Here is a 14739-nt window from a genome sequence, read left to right as displayed (position 1 = left end):
GATTTTTATAATTCGTTCCTATGTTGTATTGTTACACCAATGTTCACATTCTGTATGTGTGCCAGCCTTTAATTCAGTGTTTTCGTTCATTTTTTTTATACATTAACTAAGCCGTTAGCTTTCTTGTTTGAATTGTTTTACATTTGTGATTTCGGGGCCTTTATAGCTAACTATGTGGCATGAACTTTGCTCAATTTTGAAGGCCTACGGTGACCTATAGCTGTTAATTTCTCCGTCATTTGGTCTCGTCTGATAAGTTGTCTCATTTCCAATAATACCACATCTTCCATTCTGTATATAATAGTTGAGTTTTTTTTTGGTGCCCTGGTAATGTTTTTAGTTTCAATACATTTCTAAAATGCTTAAACATCAGCCACTCATCTACAATTGTAGTATCTACATGCACTTTAGGTGGCTATCAAGTTTACCATGATAAATATATATGTGTTATACACACAGTAATGGGAATTTTCTCGCAATGTTTTGATTTAGTTAAAACCAGTTTTGAAACACATTGTTAGTACTCAGCGTAAGATGCGTTAAAGTTAATCAAAGACACTTATATTATATATAATATCTTGCTACGTTTTATTTTCAATTAATTTAACAGCAGTTCAAACATGAATACTCTAAAACACTCATTTTCACACACTCTTATACACCACTGAATACAAAATATAATTACAAACACATATAAAATTCAAGTTTGTTTTTTACACATACAAAATATATTCCAACAAATGAGGAATAGGGGTCATAATTATCATGATTATTGTGCGGCACAATTGTCTATGTTCTTGTAACAATAAACGTAAAATTGTCTGATACAAGTTTCTGCTATTTCAGAATAATAAATTTCTTTTGCTGTGATTTATTTGATGTACCGACCTTCATCGTTTATTTCGGTTGAAATCAAATCAAGGTTCATGTTATTTGGCAAATGTTCATACATTATAATGGCAAGTATCCACTGAATGTGATTATATCAAATATTTTCGATTGCAACCTAATTTAAGGACATTATAATTTCTACATGAATTATGTATTTAGAATGTTGAATTATTTACAAATTGCTTTGTAATACTCCATGATCATACTCGGGACTTCCCTCACGCAAGGTTTTAAAGAAATGAGCATGATGCTCAGGTTTCTCGTATGTATTTATGACGGCAGGTATTTCATACATGCGTTTCATCCAAGCAGCCAACCGTGGAAATCGATCTTCTGTAATATCCGTTTCCGGTGCCACAACAGATATGACGCCAATGCGTTCAAACCAAGGCCATATCATAAAATCCACCATACATGGTTTTGAACCTGCAAAAAATATAGAAAACAAAATGCTATAGATCGATCGCCTTCGAAATAGCTACAGGGACTGATGTTACCAACTCTGATCACTTAAAAAATATATATTTGTAGTAGTTATAATAAATTTACAGATTACTGATCTAGACCTAAGGATTATTTAATGAATGGCTATTATCTATTTTGAATTTATTGAACCATAAAACTAATTTTTGACTCTCCACATGGAATAATCCGCGAAGCGGATTATGTAAAATGTGAAGAGTCAAAAATTAGTTTTATGGTTCAATAAAATCAAAATAAATTATTGCCATTCATTATAAATAAATTTCTATCAAAAATAAGGCTCAAAGAACTTTTATATTATTTATATTAACAATAACAACGTACACACATGTTGGCGTGTGCATACACAACGTCAGAGTGGGCGTGTCGCCATTAAAATTGACAACATTGAAAATAAAACTAATAATTTTAACCAATCAGAAGACAGTAAAAACACCCAATTTATTTATACCATGATAACATCGGAATTGTATTGTTTCATGTTTACACTGTATACCTTAGTTTTGGCTGTGCTCTCACCATTATGGCACATATCCAACCAAATTGTTGACCGGATAATTTTTGTGTCACGGATTATACGTGGTTTGGGCCTTAGACGGGACAGTTAAATCACGCCGTGTTCATTATGCACATTTATTGACACCAAACAATGCTTTTGAACGTACAGTGAAATTTTTAGTGTGGTAAACGCGTAAAAATATCTCCCCCGAAAAATGGAGAGTTAGACACACGCACACATGTTCCGATATTCGACCGCAGATATGTTATTTTGACGCAAAATTTCACGATATAAGGAAGTATATTGTTTTGACTCGTCTTACATCATACCTCCAAAAAAGTCTCCTCTTTTTTCTAAGGCGTTTTCATAACGTTGCATTTCACGTAAATATTTCTTCAAGGTAACAGGAAAGGTGTCATTAGCCAGCGACGCTGGAACCTCATAATATAGTGCTATAACCTAGAAGAAAAAAAAAGTATTTATCATTACTAAATGTATGAATAGGTGTGTGACACTGACACAACGAACACTAACATCAATTGGAACAGTTATAATATGGGAACCTTAAACGGCATGATAACTTGTCATAACACAAACACTTGAAACAACATTAAAACACTTCTATAAACATGATAAATAGGAACTCTTTTATCAAAATGAACACTTGTATCACCAAGAATGCGTATAACGACACGAACACTTATTAAAGCAGTAAGTAAATAAGTAAGTAAGTAAGTAAGTAAATTGTTTATTGTAGTCAAATGTGTAAATCAGCATAAATATATAAATTTGTACAAAATATAATTACATATATAATACACACGGCCCAATGGACCATTAATGAGTCACCTTTTACTTTCATTTCAATATAAACTAGATCAAATATGACTATCCACTGTACCTATAGGACATAGATGCATGATGATTGATTTATTGTGGAAGGAAGAGAAGCGACACCCAAAATGAGGTCTTCTCGTTTAATAGTATAGATGTTCTAATATCACGTGGCAATAATTTTTTGCCAATTTAAAATTAAATACAGATAATTATAGATTAAGAATTAACGTTTGTAAGAGTTCATATATTATTATAATAGTATATTGGAGAGTTTCAACCCCACTTTTTCAAAATGAAAATTTGTGTAGGTTTGGCTACATTTAATAAAAATATTTTTTTCTGAAGCTATTTTCATCTGTCAAAATATTCTATTCAGTATCTTATTTTCTTCTAATCTATAATTTTGCCAACTTTTGACTGTTTAAAATTGAGGTAATTTTGATTGGAAATTCTGACACAAACTTTAGTTTCTTCTTCAAAGCAGTAATAAAAATTATACCATACTATTTTAAGCATATAGTATTTCATAAAACTAGTTACTAATAAAAATTTCGGAACCTAAATATGAAAAAAGCCCCAAGAAATCAATGGAAAAGAATAGAGTAAAAAACCTCAATTTCAACACGGAACTTAATCACCTTCTTTCCATCACATTTTGTGTATCAGTCAACAATTTGCTCTCAATTGATATATGACATTAATTTACTACATTTTGCTATTATTTACAAATATTTTCATTAAAGTTCACTATTATATGGCATATACTTTGTTTGCATATGTTTATATTCTACGTTTTTTTTTGGTTATAAACTTAAGGGAAAACGGTACTATTACATTTTCCCAGCATTAGGTTGGCCTTTTGTCTACCCAAGACAGGTGAAGGAAGTCAACTTAGGAGGGCTTTGATTGGATGTAAGGTAACAATATATTTTTTTTTATTTATCTATGAATAACTGCAGTGTGTAAATTTACAATATAAATTTTAAAACCTATTGAAATATTTTCTAGAGAATTGTTCGAAAAGGCTTCCAAAATTTCATAAATTTGGTGCAAAATGACGATGGGCATGGATAACATAAACAAGCTCCGTTGGAAATTGGTCATGAAACTATTTGGCTTCAATTTTTAAAATAGAGTAATAAAGTACTAACTCCACACATAACTGTTTTATTCAGGTTTTTATTATAAAAACTGTTAAATTTAGAAAATGTTAGTATTGTCGCCTATGGCAGAATAAATAGTACCGCTTTCCCTTAAAATATACTTGTCAGAAAAGTCGTTTTGTGAATATCAAAATAATTGATGGATAGTTTCAGTAAATATTCCACGACATGTACGATTCGTCAGGTCCGTTGGAAATTGCTCCATCAAGTGCAAAGAAAAGACAAAAGTCGCTAAATTTTATGCAGTGCTTAATTATGCCTAAACATGGACTGAAACTTTGATTCAATTTACCAGTATAGGGAAGTGGCCTTTTGTATCTGCAATGAATAAAAAATTGGATGAGGTGAACATCACGGTGTTTCATGCGATAGCTGCACATGTGAATTTGAAGAACTGCAAGCATTGTATGGTTGGAAAACTGGATTATTAAAGTTATGTTTATAAAAAGTCGTTGTAGGATTTTTTTGGCTAATGATTAAGGTTTATGTATAAAAACAAACATAAACAGTATCGTTTGTATTAATGTCGAGTTAATAGTTATCAAAAGTACCAGGATTATAAATAGAAAAATTGTCAAAATTGAAACCCTTCAAAACTTTCTCAGATTTGTACAGATGACCTTTGACCTCAATTTGAAAAAATAATGTGACTATATCAAGTCCTGACGACAGGCATATTGTTATAGTACAAGGTTTCCTCTTTTCAATGATATATTATATAAGTGTGTGTTCGGTGGGAGAATCTGCCTTCAGTCCCCGCACTATAACAGGAGAGTTATAACAACATGCACACTTATATATAAATACAAAAGGTATGATAGTGAAAATACCGACCTCCAAGGAAAATTCAAAACGGAAAGTTCTTTATGTTTGTGCATCTTTTACAACAGTATTGACTGTGGATCGTTCATTGGTGTCCTTGCACAACTATTATATCAGCTAGCAAATATGCTATTAAAAAAGATCGAGAGATTTTTAACATAGCATTACCTTTGAAAAGGTTTCGGACAACATTTTATCTTCAGCCTTTTTAAAGGGATCAGATGGAGTCAATTTGGGTTCAGGGTACATCTCATCAAGATAGTCATTACAAACACTGGACTCGTACACGACCTGGCCATCTTTCTCCAGGATAGGTACCAGTCCAGCCGGGTATCTTTCACGTAACCACTTTGGCTTATGCTTCAAGTTTATATTGACAAGTTCATGTCTGAAATGTAATAAGTATTTTAAAAACTATTTAAAAATAGAAATTATAACATATCTTTTTTCATGAATAATATACAGTGATATAGATGTGTCTACTTTTGTGTTTCAAATGTCTGGTTATGTAAATGTATTTCAGTTGTTTCCTGTAATTAGTTAATACTTCAGCTTTATCATGTACATCTTTTGAATATTCATTTTATTAAATTTACTGTTTGCAAAAGTATAAATTACTCTAAATTATAGGGATTTTCTGGTAACTCAACAGAAAACCCTTGCCGTTTTTGGCACAACCTTTTTGATCTTTTGGTCCTCGATGCTGTTCAACTTTGTACTCGTTTCGGCTTTCAAACTTTTGTATCTGTGCGTCACACATAGGTCTTGTGTGGACAAAATACACTTCTGGCGTATTAAAATTTTGAACTTGTTGCCTTTTGTTGGCTGTTGTTCGTGTGATTCTTTGTCAATTGTGTTCTCCAAATTATTTATATTGTAGTCCTGTGTTGTCATTTTGATGTTATATTTCACATGGCCATAAAAGTGCGAGGTTTGGCATGCCACAAAACCAGGTTCAACCCACCATTTTTTCCTTTAAAAATGCCCTGTACCAAGTCAGGAATATGGTCATTGTTATATTATAGTTCGTTTCTGTGTGTATTACATTATAACGTTGTGTCGTTTGTTTTCTCTTATTTTTGAGTGTAAATTCACATTGCGATAAGACGTGTCACGGTACTTGTCTATCCCAAATTCATGTATTTGGTTTTGATGTTATATATATGTGTTATATTTGTTATTCTCGTGGGATTTTGTCTATATGTGTTACATTTTAGTGTTATGTCGTTGTTCTCCTCTTATATTTAATGCGTTTCCCTCGGTTTTAGTTTGTTATCCCGATTTTGTTTTTTGTCCATGGATTTATGAGTTTTGAACAGCGGTATACTACTGTTGCCTTTATATAGAACGAAAATTTGAACTGAAAGTTTAAAAGTGTTTTTCTGTACTGAATTTTATTGAATCTTCTTCTCTGTAACTTCCCTATAACTTTTATATATAGTTAGAGATTAGCACTTTACATTGTTCAGAAACTTGTTCTAAATAATAAGAAGACCATAGTATGATCTATAAATTAACAATGTACCTTTTATTACGTTTAATTGCAGGATTGCTGTCTTAATTATGTTTAGACCATACATCATTTAGTTATAGTTTCATTTACCTATTTTAAATGTCATAGGTCCTATTTCATGTATATATAATTCAGAATTTAATTTGTCATTTGGATTTGACCTACGGAATAGTAATCTTTTTGTCATTTAACAGCAAACAGGGAATTAACTTATAGTCGAATATCCTGTCGATCGCTAAGTCTTGCTTTTTGGCATTGTGCAAGGTCATGTTTTTTGCAGACTGTTTATGACGTCTTTTCACTAAATCCGTTGGATTTGTAAATATTAAAGTCTGGTTGGACATGGTGTTTTTATAAGTTGAAATTGGGCTTTGAATAATCTTTCAGTTAATACTGTGACCAAGAAATCCAGTCTAAAACTAGGAGACTGATATGAGGATTCGGTCACAACTAAATATTAAACCTAAATAACCATGCACCGTAAACTAGCAGTTATACAAAGAAGATCAATTCCACTTAGTATATAATTTATTTCCAAGACTGGAACTTGTCACCAAGCCTGTGACTTCCAAACTTATATCTTTTACAATCATTTTACAATATGAGAATTAAATAATTAGCTAAGATCAATTATTATCGCTATTTTGCGCATTTTTCTTTTGATCTTTTTTTGTAATAATTTTCATATCATGCTTCTCGCTTGAGATGGAAAAATTATCGCCAAAAAACTAAGGAGGCCACGTGGCGTTGCTAACGAAATTGACATTGAAACTGACAACGTCGTCATAGGTAAAATAGCGATAAACAGATTATCATTGGTCATCTCAACTCGATTGCTTTTCTCACTTTCGCTGTACCAGCTCAAGGGAGAAAATAAATCTCGTTGAGATGATCAACGATAATTATAGATTATCGTTGATCATCTCAACGAGATTGATTTTCTCGCTTGAGCTGGTACAGCGAAAGTGAGAAAAGCAATCGAGTTGAGATGACCAATGATAATCTGTTTATCGCTATTTTACCTATGACGACGTTGTCAATTTCATGTCAATTTCGTTAGCAACGCCACGTGGTCTCCTTAGTTTCTAGCGATAATTTTCCATCTCAAGCGAGAAGCATGATATGAAAATTATCACAAAAAAAGATCAAAAGAAAAATGCACAAAATAGCGATAATCTATAATTACATAATGCGTTGACAAATATAAACAAGTTATTATCCAGATAAAGAAAGATAAATAATTAAAACAACTCTTTTAGCAATGTCTCTAATTTAAGAAGGATAAAGGATTTTAAAAGCCCTGAGGCGTTATTGTCACTTTGATTATAAAATGTCCATTATCAATTAGATATATATTATCAGATTATTACATGGCATTTTTCATATCGCATGTATTATCAGCCCAAGGTTCAATATCAGCCCGAGAGCCGCATGGCTCGAGGGCTGATATTGACCGAGGGCTGATAATACATGCGATATGAAAATGACATGTTATGATCTTTTTATCATATGCTTCAACAATGGAGAAAAATAACAGATTCATATATTGATCCTTTTACGTAGTTCCCAAATAGAAGTTCAAAGATTGAAAAGTTCACGGACGTCGGACCCAAATTTAGTACATTCGATATCAAATCTTTCTACCATATGCCTCATGTCAACAGAGGAGAAAACATTTTTAATATGGACGACTCGACAAACCAAAAAAAAAAGAAAAAAAAAAGACAACAATATACATAATGAACACTGTTTGGAAAAGTCAACCTTTTCAAAGTAACTCTCTAAATTAAGTTTGAAACTTATAAAGAATGCATTTATTTAATAATTTGTTTGTTTCTTTTTTCTTTTTCTTTTTTTGGTTATTATTTTACACAATATGCTTTTCAGTATCTAAATAATTGTTTTGTACACTATTTCGTAATGTTTTTCACTGAAGACGTAGCATTGAGGTGTATTTTCGGAATTTGCCGAGCATCACCGGCATGCCATGTGATAACGTTACGGAAAGGCATGTGATAACAATCGAAGCATGTGATAAACTTATCATATCAGCCCGTTAAGCACCAATTCGAAAAATATGGAATTTACGTTAATTTAATGCTATTATCATACAGTAAAAATCATATGTTATTTAGTTTAAGTATATGATAAATTAACTTAACTTATCATATACTTAGACTAAATAACATATGATTTTTACTGTATGATAATAGCATTAAATTTACGTAAATTTTTTAAAACTTTTTATCATTCTGTACGCTGATGATACTGTTTTGATGGCCGATCAGATACTGAACTCCAAAACTTTTAGATTGTTTCAAAGATTACACAGATGTATGGAAGCTAAAAGTTAATGTTGATAAAACAAAGGTCGTGGTTTTTTCAAGGAGACGACCATCATGTAATTTTCAATTTTTATTTAATGGCAAAAAACTGGATATTGTTGATGAATTTAACTACTTAGGAATAGTTCTAACAAGAACAGGCAATTTTAATAAAACAAAACTTTTTAATGTAGAAAAAGCTACCCAGGGTCTTTACGAAGTGTTAAGACTAGGTCGTCTACATAATCTTTCTATATATAGCCAGCTGGATTTATTTGATAAAATGGTAAAGCCAATACTACTGTATGATTGTGAAGTATGGGGTATTGACAATAACGACATGATTGAAAGGGTACATCTCAAATTTTGTAAATTGTTATTAAGTCTGAAAACATCTACACCCTCTTATATGATTTATGGGGAGCTTGGGAGATATCCTATAGACTTGGACATAAAAACTAGATTGATTTCATTTTGGGGGAAATTAAACTCTGGTAAAGAGACAAAACTATCATATATTTTATATAAATTGTGTTCATGTGTGTTATCACATGTCTATTAATGGCAATGTGAATTTATCATGGTTAAACAGAATAAAGACTATTCTGAACGAATGTGGTATCCCAAATGTATGGGAAACGCAATCTTTTATAAATTGCAAGTGGTTAGTTTCATTCATCAAAATTAGACTTAAAGATCAGTATGTACAAGTCTGGCATTCTTTACTTGAAAACTCGCCAAAAGCACTAAATTATAAACTTTTTAAAGATTTTTTTGGAAAAGAAGATTATTTTGAAATTCTTGGGAACAAATTGTCTATTGATTTGTGTAGATTTAGGACTACAAACCACAAGCTCCCTATTGAACAGGGTAGATGGAACAATATAGTTAGAAACAATAGAATTTGTCTTCTATGTAACAAAAATGATATAGGTGATGAACTGCATTATATATTAGAATGTAAATACTTTGAAGAAAACAGGAAGCATTGTCTGTCACATTACTATTTAAAAAATGCAAATATTGTCAAATACAAACAAATTATGTCTTCAAAAAACAAATCTGTATTGATTAAATTATGTAAATTCATAAAGATTATTAACACAGGTGTATGTGCTCCTGGCTAAAATGGACTTCATATATTGTCTTAGCAACTATTTTGTTTGTTCTGTCTTGTTGTAAATATTGTACATAATTGCATGTCTTCTCTATACCTATGTATATGGTCTATTGAGAATAAAGATATATATAAAATAAACTGTTTCTGGTGATGGCCTATGGAAAGGGTTGAGTGCTCACAATATATGAAACCTAGCCAGATTTGTGTGTGTCCGTTCCAAGCCAGGAGTTAGTCTGGTTGCTATTGGTGGGTGTCTGATGTAAATGTGTTTACGTTTATTGTTGCTGTATGAATCGGGACGTTTGTTATCCTTACAAATTTTGCTATTTCAACACCTTTTACAGCTTACTATATCATATTTCATTAAGTTATATTATTACACAAACAAAATGTAACAAGAAATTAACATAAGCATTGAATAATAGCACATAACTTTTGGTGGCCGAATGCGGCCATGAAAGAAAGGAGTAATATGTTATTCCCTCAAGATACTATGTCGTCCCTCAAGATGTTATGTCATTACCACAAGATAGCAATCTCGTACCCTCAAAAAGCTATGCCGTTCATACAAGAACGTTTTCTCGTTCCACCAAGATGCCATGTCGTTACCAAAAGATAGTTATCTCATTCCGTCAAGATACTATGTCGTTACCTCAATATTTTATGTTTTTTCCTCAAGATAGTTATCTCGTTCCCCATGATACTATGTCAATCCCTTAAGATATTATGTCGTTCCCACAAGATATTAGGTTGTTCCCTCAACATAGCTATAAAATCTTATTGATATATTATTAATTAATATATTTTTATTGATACAGCCCGTAACAGAGAAGTGATCGAATTGATGCTTCTTTACCGTCAAAATTAGCTACGTTATCGACAAACTTAATTGAGTAGTGACCGAACTATTGGTACTTTAACGTTAAAAAGATTGACAATGCTGACAAACTTTCATGTGTCGATAATCAAGTTTAATACCGATAATGTTGAAAATAATTCTAATAATATGAAACAAAATATGTCCATGCACCATTTCGATTGGGCGAAAAGTAGTCATTTCTTCGAAGTCAGAACAGACGTCTTGATAGCTTTATTTCCTTTACAATGTTACCCAAAACTAAAAGAAATATACTGGTAAACAATTAAAAAGGTGTTTGATAGTAGTGAACGCACCCGACTACGCGTGCAGTAAAAAGTATACTCTTACGTCGGATACCGGACAGTTTCTTTGGTTATATCTGTACTTTATCAAATACATGTACATGTTAATATTTACTTAATATTAAATAGGTAAAAATTATTACTGAAAGCCTGTTCAGAGTTTCTTTCTTGTGTATGATTATATAATTTTTCACATGCCTGAACTCATTGACGATAATGTAAGGTGCTCTATTAGAAAAAAATGGATTTCTAGTTCGGGTTTGAAAAAGAAATTTCGCCTTTTTTTGAGCCTTTTTTGTACATTTAGTTTAACAGATATGATCCAATGAAAATTTTCACATGGAACCTTCGGTAAATAGGAAAATGAAAAGATATGGGGTAATTTACAGAGAGACCACACTCCATCCATGAGAAAAACGGAGGGAATTTAAAAATCTAGAGGTCTCCACAAGGCTTTCAACAAGGGTGGAATCTCATTCCTTCTGAAAAGCTCTAAATCGCTCCAACGTGTACATACGTTTGGTCATCAAGAGATTCTGGTTGCTCTTTTTGTGTGTCATAAACATTCAATTCGGATTTGAATTTAATTTACCGAAACATTTCCGTACATTAAATCTTAGGACGGTCAGAACATTTTAAGGACGCAACAGATCGAAGTACAATTTTAAGTAGTACATAGATGTGCAATAATTCAGTTTCCTGTACATGTTCATGAAGTTCTAAATTTTGAATGTTGATTTCTTTAAAAAACACAACAAAAGATTTACCATGAAAAATCACATATCTAAGAAAAGCAGTCGTTTAATTGATTATAAGAAAGTTTCAGTATATCATGTCAAATTTCTTTAATATGAGAGTTTTCCTTTAGTTACAAATGCATGTAGCTCCATGTCTGATGGTGAAATAAAAATGAATGTCACAGAAAGGGGTGAATTAGTTTCCATAAATGACAGATGAATCGGGCCAAGCTTAGTAACTTACAGTAAACAGACTACTGTAACATTGACGCACTCGTCGAACTGTTTAAAAGATTTGTGTCTATGACCAAAAATTTATATACAACTTCATTTATAAATTAATCTGAATTTCATAGCGCGTCGTCACAATAATGAAAGTTATAAAAAAAAATCTATAACCAGTAGATCTATACTTCTATAAAGAAAGTATTCTTGTACAAAAGGGTATTTATTATAAAATGGTCCTAACTATAGAATAGATAGCTTACCACAGAAATCTTAAACGGAAGTTTCGACCATTTTAAACAGAAGAGATTTGAAAATAAATTTAACTTTAAATAAACACTGAAATAATTTTAATACCTCGAAGGTGTAAAGAATAAACCAACAATCTCAATCTTTAAAAGTGTCTTCATTGCACTAACCGAAGAGTTCATGTTTACAGTAGAAACAGTGGATGTGACTCCAATAAATTCCTTATCATTGTAGTCATGAATATTTATCGCTTATATTAAATTGATAAAGATTTTATCGAGGTCGCACCAACTGTTTCTACAGCTAAGATCAGTTACATGTATCATGATCTCGTCGATTCGCACGACGAAGCCATTGTTTATGACAGAACACACATTCTGGATTATGTATTTTTGTTTCCTCAGTTCGAAAGTATTTCATAATATGTGTCATGAACAAAGACATAATAAGTGTCCAGTGTTAATTATGTTCGATTGAATAATGATTTCCTCGTAACAAATGATAGAAATTTCGGAGATCCCGTATTTGATCCTTTACCGTTAAAATGAAAATGCCAATGACAGAGGTTGATTATAAAAAATGTTTTACTGTTTTAAAAAAACTTCCGACTTAAACAATGAAAACTTACACGTTGGACATGAAATATTTTGTCGATGAAGAAAATTAAATTATGTCACTTCTGAAATAAGTTTGTCGATAACGTAACTTATTCTGACGGTAAAGAAACGCGAATTCGATCACTACTCTGTTACGGGCTGTATGTTGTGGGAACAACATAATATCTTGAGAAAACGACAAAGTATCTTGAGGGAACGAGATGACTATCTTCACATACTTGAGGGAACAACATAACATCTTGAGGGAACGACATAGCATCTTGAGGAAACGAGATAACTATCTTGTGGTAACAACATATCATCTTGAGGGTACGAGATAACTATCGTGTGCTTAGTTTCTTTTTCTATTCTGACATCAGACTCGGACTCAATTTTAAAGCTAGAACTAAAAAGAATTAATATAGTGAAATAAGTTGAATATTGTATTCTTTCATAACTTGGTACTTACGGTATTTGTTTGTATTGTAAAACTAGTCGAGTTCTCTGTGCATATGGACAAAATCTCATGCTGTATATTCTCATCACACCAGGAGTAAGAGGTGGACATTTTGTGCCTGGAATAAGAATACCATAGATCATTATAAATCGCTAAATAGTAATTAGCATTACTACTGAATTAGCATTAATTACTACAGAATTAGCATTACTACAGTACGTAGCAGCATACTATACAGTTGCAGCACATGAAAAATATAGAATAGATCACAATAATCAGAGAAAGAGTTGAGGTCTTCTCAGAATGTATGAAACATGAAAAAAAGCTACATTTTTAGTATAATTAGAACATATCAAAAACAAAATTAGATTCACCAGTGATATGTCTGACTTCAGGTATGGCTACAGAAACCACGTGACAGAAACATAGTTCATTTCACAGGCACTTGTTTCTATCCATCATTTGTCCATGGGAAGACCCACTATCAACATAAATATACGTTGACATGTGGATAGAAACAAGTGCCTGTGTTTCATGTAAATGACCGCAAAACGATTTATGAAAGTTATAAAAGCTATATAAAGGCTTACAGCTAAAACGGTTGCAAGATGAAATGTGCAGTAAAAAAATCGACAGGCTCACCCACTACATGTATAACTTCCTCTATTATGCTGGGACACAAATCTTACCTTTTCCTAACGAAAATGGAGATAGATCCTTTTCTAGTGGTGACGATGAACTTCTTCGGCTAGTCATCATTTGAAGTAAAAGTTTGTGTGGTCGTACCAATGTCCTAGAGTAAAATTTTGAGGGAAACATTTGTCAGAAGAAGTGTTGACATATATCACGAGGGCATTATGTAGAACGTTATAGAGTTTAAAATGTAGGACGTTCGTATGTTGATTATGTCCCTTTGTTCGATATCACAAATTACGGAGGGTGGGCAAGGGTTTAACTGTTATGCTGTTATGTGGCATTTTAATTCTTTGTTATCTGTTATTTCTGAAAATATATTTGCTGTTAGCTGTTATTGTATTATTCTTTGTTAGCTGTTATTGGGCTTTTATTTTTTTTGTTATCTGTTATTGTGATAATGTATTTGCTGTTAACTGTTATTGAAAATTGGAATGTTAGCATTTTTTTTGACAGCCAATATTCGGTAGAAATTGAAGATCATTGGACATTGGGGTCTACCACTTCTTATATGTTGGTCCCGTATTCGGAGATGGATTCCATTAACATATACCCATCAAGGAAGTGAGGTCCAGGACAATTCCAGTATATTTTATAATTATCCTTTGTAATAAATATCATTTTTTTGGAACATGTATTTAGAATTATCTCATTTTTTTTATATGAGGATAATGGTCCTTGTTTCCCGTACGAACATATTAAATTAGAACAATTCTGAATACGACAAAAAAGAAAACATATGGCAAGGAATATCTGACAAGGATCTAGGTCCTTACAACCAGTTAACCTTTTATATTATATGGTACATAGACTCGGCTCTGTGATTCTTTTCAAAGCAGAACCAAATACATTGTACAATGAAAGTTCCAATCATGTACTGGGTTCCAAAGCTGTACATAGCTCATTACTAACAAAGATTTATTTCGTCTTCAACCCAATGTTCCCCTACTAAACTATGCATTCTACTTA

General features: G+C 31.9%; 1 protein-coding gene across 1 annotated transcript; it reads right to left on the bottom strand.

Annotated features, from left to right (window-relative positions):
• Positions 1 to 571: 571 nt before the first annotated feature.
• LOC139523457 (glutathione S-transferase omega-1-like) lies at positions 572 to 13953 on the bottom strand. The gene is made up of 5 exons (XM_071317506.1): positions 13767 to 13953; positions 13090 to 13195; positions 4864 to 5083; positions 2203 to 2332; positions 572 to 1317 (listed from the first exon to the last, which is right to left on the bottom strand). The coding sequence occupies exons 1-5, from the start codon at positions 13894 to 13896 to the stop codon at positions 1064 to 1066; spliced, it is 840 nt and encodes a 279-aa protein (XP_071173607.1). The 5' UTR covers positions 13897 to 13953; the 3' UTR covers positions 572 to 1063.
• Between the last annotated feature and the right edge of the window lie 786 nt (positions 13954 to 14739).

Source organism: Mytilus edulis, chromosome 5 (assembly GCF_963676685.1).
Source record: "Mytilus edulis chromosome 5, xbMytEdul2.2, whole genome shotgun sequence".
Lineage (NCBI taxonomy): Eukaryota > Metazoa > Mollusca > Bivalvia > Mytilida > Mytilidae > Mytilus > Mytilus edulis.
This window is presented reverse-complemented; position numbering and strand designations above follow the sequence as displayed.

Bases quoted from the DNA above. Each gene is read 5' to 3' on its own strand.
- LOC139523457 (XM_071317506.1), bottom strand. From the start codon at position 13,896: ATGTTTCCCTCAAAATTTTACTCTAGGACATTGGTACGACCACACAAA. The intron at 2,333-4,863 runs GTAATGCTATGT...TTTTTCTTCTAG, and splicing joins TGTCCGAAACCTTTTCAAAG to GTTATAGCACTATATTATGA. The intron at 1,318-2,202 runs GTATGATGTAAG...TATTTTTTGCAG, and splicing joins AAGAGGAGACTTTTTTGGAG to GTTCAAAACCATGTATGGTG.